The sequence below is a fragment of the Mustela lutreola genome, chromosome 12, assembly GCF_030435805.1.
Source record: "Mustela lutreola isolate mMusLut2 chromosome 12, mMusLut2.pri, whole genome shotgun sequence".
NCBI lineage: Eukaryota > Metazoa > Chordata > Mammalia > Carnivora > Mustelidae > Mustela > Mustela lutreola.
In genome coordinates this window covers 97442000-97454634 of record NC_081301.1, presented here as the reverse complement: position 1 = coordinate 97454634, position 12635 = coordinate 97442000, and the positions used below count along the sequence as shown (strand labels likewise).

At 52.2% G+C, this 12635-nt stretch overlaps 1 protein-coding gene and 1 pseudogene across 1 annotated transcript; both read left to right on the top strand.

Moving 5' to 3' along the window:
* The first annotated feature begins 935 nt into the window (after positions 1-935).
* On the top strand, positions 936-1142 carry LOC131812174 (protein transport protein Sec61 subunit gamma-like; annotated as a pseudogene).
* A 4086-nt stretch (positions 1143-5228) lies between these two features.
* Positions 5229-12363, top strand: CDK20 (cyclin dependent kinase 20). Its single transcript, XM_059142017.1, has 8 exons — positions 5229-5567; positions 5996-6109; positions 8091-8279; positions 8489-8610; positions 8804-8866; positions 9571-9694; positions 10043-10198; positions 11218-12363. Exons 1-8 carry the CDS (start codon positions 5493-5495, stop codon positions 11413-11415), a joined length of 1041 nt encoding a protein of 346 aa, XP_058998000.1. The 5' UTR covers positions 5229-5492; the 3' UTR covers positions 11416-12363.
* The last annotated feature ends 272 nt before the right edge of the window (positions 12364-12635 follow it).

Sequence of the window (12635 nt, the reverse complement as noted above, 5' to 3'; positions counted from 1 at the left end):
GTAATTAATAATCATAAAGCTTCCACAAAGAAAACCTAGGAACAGATAGTTTCACTGGTTCATTCTTCCAAATGCTTAAAGAAGTAACATTAATCCTTACAAACTCTTTCAAAAGATAGAAGAGGGGGGAACACTTTCCAGCATGTTCTATGAGGCCAGTATTACCCTGATACCAAAACTAAATAAAGATATCACAAGAAAACTGCAAACCGATATCGTTTATGAATGTGGATTTTTAAAACTTACCAAAAAAAAAAAAAAAAAAACCTAGCATAATGAAGCGAGTACCAGACAAATGAGAAGACAGGCCTCTCCATATTAGGAGAAAATATTTGCAAAAGACATATCTGATAAAGGACTGTTACCTAAAATGGGCAAATGATCAGAACAAATAATTCGACAAATAAGATATTCAAATGGTAAATAAACATATGAAAAGACGCTTCGTGTCATATGTCATTAAGAAACCCAAATTAAAGTCACAACAAGATACCACCACACATCTATTAGAATGGTGAAAATCAAAAACACCGACAGTATCAAATGCTGGTGATGATGTAGAGCAAGGAAAAAAGCTCATTTACTGCTTTCAAGGAGGCAGAAATGGTGGAGTCACTTTGGAAGAAAGTTTTGAAGTTTCTTGCGAAACTAAAAATCCTCTTACTGTTCAATTCAGCAACTGTGCTCCTGTTTTGGTATCTACCCAAAGGGGTGGGAAGCTTATGTCTACACAGCACCTGCAGGTGGATGTTTATAGCAGCTTTATTCCGTAACTGCCAGAACTTGGAAGAACCAAGATACCCTTTGGTAGGTGATTGGATAAATAAACTTTAGTACATCCAAACAATGGAATATTACTAAGTGCTAAAAAGAAATGAGCCAGTCCACTTTTGTGCTACATGTCCTGGGCATCTGAGGTGTTAGTGGGCAGCATCATGGATTAGGTGATGCAGTTCATTGAGCCAAGTCGGCAGTTTGAGAAGGACTCAATTTGTCCGGTTAAAAGATGCACTAAACCTGGTAGAAAAGAGTTCCAGAAGATTGCCATGGCAACAGCAATAGGTTTTGCTCTAATGGGATTTATTGGCCTTTTTGTGAAATTGATCCATATTGCTATTAACAACATCATTGTTGGTGACTGAATACCTTAATTTTTTTTTAAAGATGTATTTACTCATTTTAGAGAGAGACCAACAGAGAGAGCAAGTGCAGGGAAGGGCAGAGGGAGAGAGAGAAACTCAAGCTGATTCTTCACTGAGCTCCGAGCCCAAAGTGGGGCTTGATCTCAAGATCCTAAGATCAGGGCCTAAGCCAAAACCAAGTCATTCATTCGCTCAACCAGCTGCGCCACCCAGGGACCCTGAATACCTTTTCAGAAAAATTTTTCATCTTGGGCACTGGTGGATAAGTGAGGATTTGAGAAGCTCCTGGAGTAAAAATTTGCCTGTATGTTTTCTGTTTTTCTTTCATTTCTTTTTTGTTGTTGTTCCAATGTTTTGTATATTAAAATAATTTCAAAATAGGGGCGCCTGGTTGGCTCATTGGGTTAAAGCCTCTGCCTTCGGCTCAGGTCATGATCCCCACATTGTGGATCTCAGATCATCGAGCCCCGCACTGGGCTCTCTGCTTGGTGGGGAGCCTGCTTCCTCCTCTCTCTCTGCCTGCCTCTCTGCCTACTTGTGATCTCTGTCTGTCAAATAAATAAATAAAAAAAAAAAAATCTTAAAAAATTCTTTTCAAAATAAAAAGATAAAAATAAGCTATCAAGCCAGGAAAGGACATAAAGGAACCTGAAATGTGTAATGCTATGTGAAAGAAGCCAATCTAAAGAAGGCTACATACTGTGCAATGCCTCCCTGTGACATCCTGGAATACCCCAAACTATGGAGACAGTAAAAAATTTAGTGGTTTTCAGGAATTAGGGGAAAGGGTTTGAATAGGATAAGCACAGAGGACTTCTAGGGCAATGAAACTATTCTATATAATAGTGGAATGGTGGGTACATGCTATTAAGCATTTGTCAAAATCCATAGAATGTACAACACCAAAAGTAGTTCTTAATGTAGACCGTAGACTTTGAATAATAATGACGTATTAGTGTTGGTTCATTGATTCTAATAAATGTACCACTCTGGAGCAGGATGTTGTTGGTGGAGGAAGCTGTGTGTTTGTGAGGAAAGGGAGTATATGGGAACTTGGTATTTTCTCCTCAAGTTCATCGTGACTATAGGACTGCTCTGAAAAATAAAGGATGCTTTTCTCAAAAGAGCTTATGCATAATGACCAAGTGAGATTTATCCAAGGAATGCCAAGTGGGTTCAAAATAAGAAAATCAAGCAGTGTAATATACCATATTAATAAAGGACAAATTCCACATGCTACTCCATAGACACAGAAAAGAAAAACCACATTAAACAAATCCAAAACCCTTACAGGATAAAAATATCCAACAAAATAAGAATAGAAGGGAGCTTCTTCAACCTAGTAGAGGCATCTGTGAAAAATCCACAAGTGATATCATGCTTAATGGTGGAAGACTGAAAGTTTTCTCCATAATATCGGGAACAGGACAACCATGTCTGGTTTCTCCACTTCTACATAGCATTTTACTGGAGGCTCTAGCCAGGGCTATTAGACAACAAGAAGAAATAGAAGGCATCTAGATTAAAAGACAGATGTAAACTATCTCCATTTATGGAGGACATGATTTTGTATGCAAAAAACACCAAGGAATCCACATGAAAATGATAAAAGCTAATCAAAGCGTTCAGCGATGTTGCACTGAAAATTACACAAAACATCATTGAAAGAATTAAAGAAGATCTAAATCAATAGAAAGGCAGCCTGTCTTCATGGAGTAGAAAACAATAGCTTTAAGATGGCAAAACTCCCCAGATTATGTACAGATACATTACGGTCCTTACAAAATCTAGTTCACTTTTTTTTTTTTTAAGATTTTATTTATTTATTTGACAGACAGGGATCACAAGTAGGCAGAGAAGCAAGCAGAGAGAGAAGGGGAAGCAGGCTCCCTGCTGAGCAGAGAGCCCAATGCGGAACTCGATAACAGGACCCTGAGACTATGACCTAAGCCGAAGGCAGAGGCTCAACCCACTGAGCCACCCAGGCGCCCCTAGTTCACTTTTTTTGTAGAAATTAACAAGCTGATCCTAAAATTCATATGAAAATGCAAGGGACCCAGAATAGCCAAAACAATCCTGAAAAATAGGGATAAAATTAAAAGATTCACATTTCCTGGTTTCAAATTTTACTGCAAAGCTACAGTAATCAAGACTGGGTGATACTGGGGATGCCTGGGTGGCTCAGTTGGTTGGACGACTGCCTTCAGCTCAAGTCATGATCCCGGAGTCCCGGGATCAAGTCCCGCATTGGGCTCCCAGCTCCACGGGGAATCTGCTTCTCTCTCTGACCTTCTCCTCGCTCATGCTCTCTCTCACTGTCTCTCTCTCAAATAAATAAATAAAATCTTAAAAAAAAAAAACTGGGTGATACTGGCATAAGGATAGACAAACTAGTGGAATACAATTGGTAGTCCAGAAGAAATGCCCATATATTACGGTCAGCTGATTTTTGACAAGTGTTCCAAGACAACGCAAAAAGAGAGGAATAGTCCTTTCAATAGATACGCTAAGACAACTGTATATCCATATTCAAAATAATGAAGTTGGATCTCTGTCTCAAACCACATCAAAAGATGAACTCGAGGGGCACCTGGGTGGCTCAGTGGGTTAAGTCCTCTGCCTTCAGCTCAGGTCATGATCCCAGGGTCCTGGGATGGAGCCCTGCATCAGGCTCTCTGCTCAGCGGGGATCTTGCTTTCTCCTCTCTCTCTGCCTGCCTCTCTGCCTTCTTGTGATCTCTGCCTGTCAAATAAATAAATAAAATCTTAAAAAAAAAAAAAAAAAGATGAACTCGAAATGGGTCAAAGACCTAAATGTAAGAGCTAACCCTATGAAACTCTTAGAAGAAAATACAAGTCTTTGTGGTCTTGGATTAGTCAATGGTTTTTTAGATATGATGCCTATGGCAAAAGCATCATATCTTTTTTCATTTATGCTTGAAATTTGAAATGAAATTTGTGCTTCAAAGAACACTATCAAGAAAGTGAAAAAAACCTCCCAGAATAGGAGAAAATATCTGCAAATCACATATTTGATAAAAATGTAGCACCCAGAACACATAAAGAACTCTTTCAGGTCAACAATATGAAGACAAATATTCCAACAGACAATGGGGAAAGGGCTTTTTCTTTCTTTTCTTTACACAGCTAGGGGCACACTGTATGCTCTGTTCTGCATCTTGTCTTTTTATACAATGTATCTTAGAAGTCTTCTTATTGCTGCACACTAAAAAGCATCCTTGTTCATTTCTAAGACCACATATTCCACTAGATGGGTGTGCCATCATTTAGGCAGTCTCTTACTGTGGACATCTCTGGTGTTTGCTATTTTTTGCTCTCCCCACAGTGCTGCAGTGAGTAACTTTGCACAGATCATCCCACGTGTGTGTAGTGTATCTGTTGGGGAATTTCTGGAAGTGGACTCCCTGAGTCCAGGGATATGCATCTGTAACTTATCAGCATTGCCAAGTTACAAAGCTCCCGTTTTCCCGTAGCCTGGCTAAGGGACTTAGATCTGGGACCATTAGTCACTTGATAGGTGGAAAATTGTAGGTTATTTTGCATTTATCTTGTGTGTGAGATCGAGCATCTCTTCAGGGGGTTAAGAGCAACTTGTATTTTCTGTCAGTGTCCTTTGATGGTATGCACTTCTTCAGATTCTGTCATGCGAATTCCTCCTAATATTTCGTCGTGAGAAGCCTTAGGCATGGACTTTCTGGTCAGAGTTTGAGCTTTTTAAAAGATGTGTCTAGGTGTTGCAGCTGACCTTCCAGAATGGAGGCCTCACTGACTTTCCCTCCACAACCTGGCCCTGAACCAGATTCCCAACATTATTGGCTCCAGAGTGTCCCGGAAACTGGCGCGACTGGGCACCCTGGCCCGCTGGGACCGAGCTGGCCCCGTCTCTCCAAGAGGCCCCGCCCCGTCGCCGGGAGGCCCCGCCTCAGTCACGCAGCCCCGCCCCCTCACCTGCGAGGCCCGCCTGTCGCGACGCGCAGCTCCGCCCCGCCACGCCCACTTGAACGCGAAGCCCCACCCCCAGGCTGTGCGGCCCCACCCCCCGCTGCGTGCCCCAGCGTCGCCGGTCACGTGACACCTGGGAGTTGCGGGCAGGGGGCACCGGGCGCCATTGTTCCGGGGCCGCGGTGCCGGAGCGTCCTGGGCACTACGGTTTTCTCCGAATGTAGTAGGCGGCGGCCTGACCGCGGGGACCCGGGGAAGGCGTAGACGAGGCCCGGACGCCGTCCCCAGCTGCTGCCGGCGCCCGGGCCGGAGCTGGGAGACAGCCCGTTGCTAGGCAGCGGCGTCGGGCCGGCGGGGCGGGGCGGGGCGGGGCGTGCGGGGCGCGGGCATGGACCAGTACTGCATCCTGGGCCGCATCGGGGAGGGCGCGCACGGCATCGTCTTCAAGGCCAAGCACGTGGAGGTGAGCGGAGCCGCGGGGCGGCGCGCGGCCCCCTTCTCCTTCCAGCCGTTCCTGGCCGAGCGACAGCCCCCCGTGGTTCCCGTGCCCACGTCTGCACCGCTGCGCCCGCCTCCCCGCCCCGCTCGTGGTGTGCGCCCACCACTCAGGCCCCCTTCCGCGGGGCCGTCAGGTTGCGGTCAGCTGCCCGCCCCCCCGCGATGCCGCCGCAGTCGTCCGCGATGCCCCAGCGTGCCCGCGGAGCTGTTCGCGCAGCTCTGCAACAGCCGGGTCCCAGGCTGCACCCGACTTCCCTCCAGAACGGGGTGGGGGCGCTTCCCACTTCCACGGGGGCCTCGGGCCGCTGCGTCCCCCCAGATGGCGCCTGCCCGGTCGGCGCACGCCCTTCCCCAGCGCGGGACGGGTGGCAGTGTCTGCGCTCTGTCCCGCAGACTGGAGAGATCGTGGCGCTCAAGAAGGTGGCCCTGCGGCGGCTGGAGGACGGCATCCCCAACCAGGCCCTGCGGGAGATCAAGGCTCTGCAGGAGATCGAGGACCATCAGCACGTGAGTGGGGCTGGGCTCCCAGGGCCCCTTTCCGGAGCCTCCCTGTGCTCCTCCCGCACCCCTCCCTTACTCCCTGTCCTGTCCGCCTGGGCCCCGCTTACGTCATTCCGCACGCATTCCCTCCTATTCACGCACGTATTTCTGCCTGTACTCCTTATTCGTTTACTTATTCACTGGTTTCTTTTCATAAAACATTTGACGATTTGTAATGATAATGGAATCTGTCTCTATTGAGCTTCTGTTCTGTTCCACAGGCAGGGTGAACTGTGTTAGGTCCACTGGCATTCTGGGTTATCCGCTGCTCTGCAAGGCGGAGTTCAGGATCTCCCTGGTCTCAGGCCAGGGGAGGAGGCTCCTCCACCAGCTGTGGGCAGGCGGCTGGTCCGTGGAGGCTTTGGGTGCGGTCTGATGGAGGAGTCCAGATGTTGTAACCTGGGAGCCGTCCCTAGGCTGTACCCTGTGCTGGGCATGGGCCCCAGTTGGGCTTCTGATAACTTAAGTGCAGTAGGGGAGATGCTCGGAGACGGCGGGGCCCACGTGGCTCGGTCCTGCTGTGATGGGGCTGGATGTGCTGTGAGCGCATGGGGAGGGACACCTATACCCCAGCCTCATGATCTTCACTGCTTTCTCTCAAGCCTGGGGAGTGACAGTCTGTTGTCCTCTGGGATATATAACAAAAGCATGTTGTAAAACGGTTTATAAAGCACATCTAAAAATATGTTGTTCAGTTTTGTATGAAAATGCGTGTCTCTATATACATGTGAATATGTATTAGTACAAGCCATATCTATCTGATAGAATGTACTCTAAGGTTGATTGTAGGTGATAGGATTTTTCTTTTGTTTTTCTCTTTATAATTCTGTGTATTACCTGAATGTATGTGTGTGATCTGTGAAATGACTGTGCTGCCTTCAGAGTCTGAAAACCAGCAATAACGCTATTCACTTTTTTTTGAGGACAGTCCAAGGTCATGCAGACAGCCCACGTGTGTGTGTGGGGGGGAGCCCGTAAGAAGGCTGGTGACAGAGGCCCTCAACCCGGTCAGCAGCCCAGAAGATTCTACTGTAAAACCCTCCAGATTAAGCCCTGGCCACCTGCAGCTCTCACCAGGGCCAGCGCAGCTGCTTCCTCACTGTGCTCCTGTCCCCGGTCAGTGTAGACGGCGCGCACTTGCCTGCTGGAAGAGCGCACCGGCTTTTCCCGACACGGACAACACCAGCCCCTCTCTTCATTCCTTCCACACCCTTCTGAAGTGCCTCTTCCTACACCGTCCAGGCCACAGCACAGAACTGCGCAAATGTCCTTCCCCTAGAGGGTCCTACATGCCTGCATCCCTCCAGCCTCCTTCCTGTTCCCACCTCCGGCCTTTGTGCTTGCTGGCCCTCGGCCCTCAGCCCCTTCCCACGTGCCCGTGTTGCGACCCCTCCGGCTGATGCTGTCTGTCCTCTTCAGAACCCGGACACTCCCGGGGGTTTGCTTGCCCCTGTGTCAGCTGTGTGTGTCTCTGCTGTGAGCTGCTTAAGGTTGTCAGGACTTGTCACAGCTCACTGCTGAGCTGCCTGGTCCTTGTGACCCCCATGGGCCTTCAGGAAGTATGTGTGACTTATCTCCTGATGCTGGGACTTCACGACCCTACAGGAAACCAGAGGAGACCTGTGCTGTGTTGTGTGTGTGAGAGAGAGAGAGAGACAGACCCCTCCCCCCTCCCCCTGGTGATTTTCTAGTTCCTGGTCTGGATGGATGACCAGACCCTGCCCTAGGTGACCTTCCATAGACCTTTCCTTGAGTGGGAGTGCAGCGGTAGATGGGGACCTGACTTCTCTCCAGAGCAGGCAGCAAGTAGGGAACCCTGAGCTCCCCTCCTGAGCTCAGATCCTGCATCCCCTCTGCCTGCATTGTCCTCCCATAAGGGCAGACGCTGGGCATCCCGGGAGGGTCTGAGCACCGTGGCTCCAGGGCTGACAGCACGCCCACCCCGCAGGTGGTGCAGCTGAAGGCTGTGTTCCCGCACGGCGCGGGCTTTGTGCTGGCCTTCGAGTTCATGCTGTCGGATCTGGCTGAGGTGGTGCGCCACGCACAGAGGCCGCTGGTCCCCGCGCAGGTCAAGAGCTACCTGCAGATGCTGCTCAAGGGTGTCGCATTCTGCCATGCCAACAACATCGTGCATCGGGTCAGTCTCGGCACGGGCTGCAGCGGGACCTGCGGGGCCAGCCCTTGAAGAAGGTGTGGCCGGATGGGACCTGTGGTATGGCCACACCAAAGAGTAAGTGGCCCTGAGGATGGGGAGCCGGGCTGACCTATGTGCTTAGCCTGCCGAGCTCTCCTCCCAAGGGCCTGTGGGGGATCGGGAGGAGCTCATGCCTCCTTTGGTGCGCTCAGGACCTGAAACCAGCCAACCTGCTCATCAGTGCGTCAGGCCAGCTCAAGATAGCGGACTTTGGTCTGGCCCGGGTCTTTTCCCCAGACGGCAGCCGCCTCTACACACATCAGGTGGCCACCAGGTAGGGAAGGCCAGTTCCCAGGCAGGGCTTGGCAGTGGGTGGGCCCCAGCTTATCACTGGGGATGAGATGCTTCTGGACCTTCAGTTCAGATACTGCTTGTGGGGCTCATGTGGGGCTGGGGTGACTCTCCGGGCAGCCTTCTGGCAGACCGGCGACCTGGTTGTGACTGCCTGTTCCCCCCACCCCCCACAGGTGGTACCGAGCGCCTGAGCTCCTGTACGGTGCCCGCCAGTATGACCAGGGTGTTGACTTGTGGTGAGGCTCCTGGGGGCTGGGTGTGGGGGAATCTGGGTTTTTTCTCCTGGGGTTGCTGAGACATTTGGGGGTGTCTTCCCTGGTTGGAGAATCTCTGAGGAGTTTGGGGTCAGGTTTCTTCTCTGACATTTTTGAGCTGGGTGGGGGTTCGGTGTGTTCAGAGTGGGAAGCTTGCGGTCTGGAGTGCGGGACGTGGTCTGGGGTCAAAGACATAGGGATCATCCGCATTACTGGGCAGGGGGTTGCGTATACCCCAGGAGGTGAGCTCTCCAGAGGCCCAGATCTCTCTGAGCCTTTATTTGGGCCAGGATGGTCTATACATGCCTAAGAGCTTGCGAGGTGGGGGCAGTTTTGGAGGTGTGGCCCAGAAGGTGGGGAGTGTGAGGTGGCAGCTGCGTGTTCCAGAAATGAGGCTCTGAGAAGTCTCAGAACTGTTTAGGGTGTTGCTGTGTTTTCTAGGGTTGAGGCCAGTGAGCTCTTTGGTAGGAGGATGCGTTCTGTGTTCTAGGCTTGTGGTCTTTGTGTATGAATTTGTATTCCTAGATCTGAAGCATCTGTGCTGTTTCATGGTGCCTTGGCTCCAGTGTGCGGGTGTGGGTGCTGTGTGGGAAGATCTGTGTCCTTGGTGTGAGGCGATGGAGCTGGCGGGGGGCGATCTGGGTCCCGGTGTGAGATCTCTGAGCAATTTGGGTCTGTATCCACAGGGCTGTGGGCTGCATCCTGGGGGAGTTGCTGAACGGTTCCCCTCTATTTCCTGGGGAGAACGACATCGAACAGCTTTGCTGTGTGCTTCGAATCTTGGGCACCCCCAGTCCTCAAGTCTGGCCGGTTTGCAGGGGTTCCTGGTGGGGAGGGGGTGGGGGGAGGGGTCCTCCCTTCCCCCCAGTGGCCAGGGCTGTCCTTTCCTGCACCTTCTCCTTGTGGCCCCATGTCTCCTTGACCTCCCAGACCACTGTCCTGGCCTCCCTTGGGGGCTTCTCCCTTTCTGCCCTGCTGGGTGCCTGAGGCCAGGGCCTGCCCCTTCCCGCCCAGCACACTTGCACTTCTCACCGAGCTGGGTAGGGCGCAGGTGCCGGAGTCAGGGAGCGGATGTGGGAGTTCAGGAGTGACAGCGGAGCTGCGGGGGAGAGTGAGTGGGGGGGGATAGTGGGCAAGAACTAATGACCGTGGTTCTAGGAGATCATGGAGCTGCCCGACTACAACAAGATCTCCTTCAAGGAGCAGGCGCCTGTGCCCCTGGAGGAGGTGCTGCCTGACGCGTCTCCTCAAGCCTTGGACCTGCTGGGGCAGTTCCTCCTCTACCCCCCGCGCCAGCGCATCGCCGCCTCCCAGGTACGGTGACCCGCTGTCCCTGATCCTCCTCGCTCGGGCCCTGCAAGCCCAAGGCTGAGGCCCCTCAGGACCTGTGACAGGCTGAAACCAGAGCCCGGGGGTCACGGGCAAGTCAAAGGCCCCATGCCCACCTTGCCGAGGAGAGTATCTAGACTATCGGTGACTGGCACCCTCATCCCTTCAACACATACTCCGCACCTGCACACCCGGTATCATCCTGGGCCCTGGGGGTGGGGAGTTGGGACTGACTTTGGGGAGTGCAGGTTTAAGCAGGGGAGAAATGATGAGCAGAGTCTGGCAGGGGGTACCCAGAAGGGTGGGCTGTGTGGCAGGGAAGGATGGGGGGGGCCCATGGGCTGCTGGCCAGTAGTGCCAGGGCCTCTGTCCTGGGTGTACCCGTGTCCCCAGCCTCACGGCTGCTCTCAGCACTAGCTCTGTGTGTTCTCACAACATCAGGATGTCTAAAGTGGGTGGAGATCATCTGACCACTTCCCGCAGTCTGAGCCTGCATTCTGAGCCCCTGCACACTGCCTCCCCCACAAGCAGAAGCCCAGGTCCAAGGGGCCCAAGGGTGTCACACACTTGGGGCCATCACCTCTGGCCCTGCCAGCTCCTGCCCCTTTGCTTATTCCCCCCTGGGCTGCAGGTGCACTCTGTGTCCTCGGGCCTCACCCGCGCACCTCTCAGCTCTCTGGTCGAGCCGCGCTCTGCAGGCCTGCAGCCTCTCCAGCGTCCCTCACCACTTGCTGTCTCTGCCACAGCCCTAGTCATGTGCTGCACCCTGTATCTTCCTCCTCTGTCTTGTCGGCCACGGCACCCCTGACTCGCGGAAGACTTCTCGAGGGCAGGTTCTTGGTTCAGCCAGCCTCTGGAACAGCGCTCAGACGATGAGCGTTCAGATGCTGTGGGAGCGAGCCTTGGGAGGGGAGCGCGCAGATGCCCCCCTCCCGGGGAAGTGCACCGAGGCTGGGATGGTGAGGTGAGTAATTTCCTTCTCTGTCCCTTGTTGCTGCCCCCAGGCCCTCCTGCACCAGTACTTCTTCACGGCTCCCCTGCCTGCCCACCCTTCAGAGCTGCCGATTCCCCAGCGCCCAGGGGGACCTGCTCCCAAGGCCCACCCAGGGCCCCCCCACGTCCATGACTTCCACGTGGACCGGCCTCTCGAAGAGTCACTGTTGAACCCGGAGCTGATCCGGCCCTTCATCCCAGAAGGCTGAGACGCTGGGCCAGCCCTGCTGTCCTGCTCCCCAGAGCCCCCCAGCCTTGTTCTTCTGCTTAGCCTGACTCGACCTCCCATGGTCTCTACTCAGCCTCCCTTGGTCCACTCCACGCCTGGTCCTGCTCCCAGCCAGGCGATGAGCACGTGTAGCCTCAGCAGAGGAGACCGGCAGCCTGCGCTGTCAGCTTCCCATCTGTGCGCTGCTGACTTTGTGGGCTTTGGGGCTGTGCCTGTCATGGTGCTGGTCCTTCAGGCCCTGGCCTCCCAGTCAGGGACAGCTCCCAGGGGAGCACAGAGTGTAATGATGTCCTCACAATTGGAACACAGGCAGAAGGGCAGGTCTGTTTTGGTTTTGTTTTCAGAGGCATTAAAAGCTAGTTCAGTTTTGAGATTTATTAGGAAAAGCCCAGGTATTTCTGCCTGGTGTCTGCCCCCTTCCATTCCTCTTGAAGGTAGTGGCTGAGGTGGCATCAGTTCCTGGCCCTTGCTTCTCTGTGGTCTTGAGGAAAGTGGATCCATTCATGGCTACTCTGGTCCTGGGGGCTTCGTACAGTGGAACATCCATTTGGAGGCTGGGTGGCAGAAGGCAAGCCCAGGGATGGCTTAGGTTGGGGACTGATCAGATTTAAGCCTGTACCAACATCTCTACCCTCAGGATAAGGGTGAGCCAGGACCATATGTGTCCCCGCCTTACTCAGATACAGAGCAAGTGAGGAGATAGGCATTCCTGGAACTCGTGTCTTAATTTAGTAAATCCAAATACAAGCCCAATCAGCCCTTGTTTGTTGTTTAATAAGACTTGATAAGCCATTTCTACAATGTGTACGGAAATAAAAGGGTTAAGAGAAGGCAGCAGAAACTCACTGTGTTAGACCTAATGCCCCAGCACTCAACAGCCGGGACAATGCAGTCTTAGTTCAGGAAGAATGAAAAACAGAGCGGAGAACTTCGCGGTCTTTTATTCGTAAAATACCATTTTGTTCTTCATGTGGATGAACTTCTGTGAACACTGAGGACGGCTCGTTGTCCTCCAAGCTCCTAGGCCACTGCAGACAAGGTAGACTCAGTGGTGGCTTTCAGGGAGAGGTCTGCTGTTGGAGGCGCATCTTCTGTAACTCTCAGCTGCCCTCTCCAGACCTTCTGGGAGCTCTAAGCTCCGTAGAAATTTGAGCTTGTGCCCACAGCTCCACCACTGACCCTGGCCTTGAATGTCAAGGT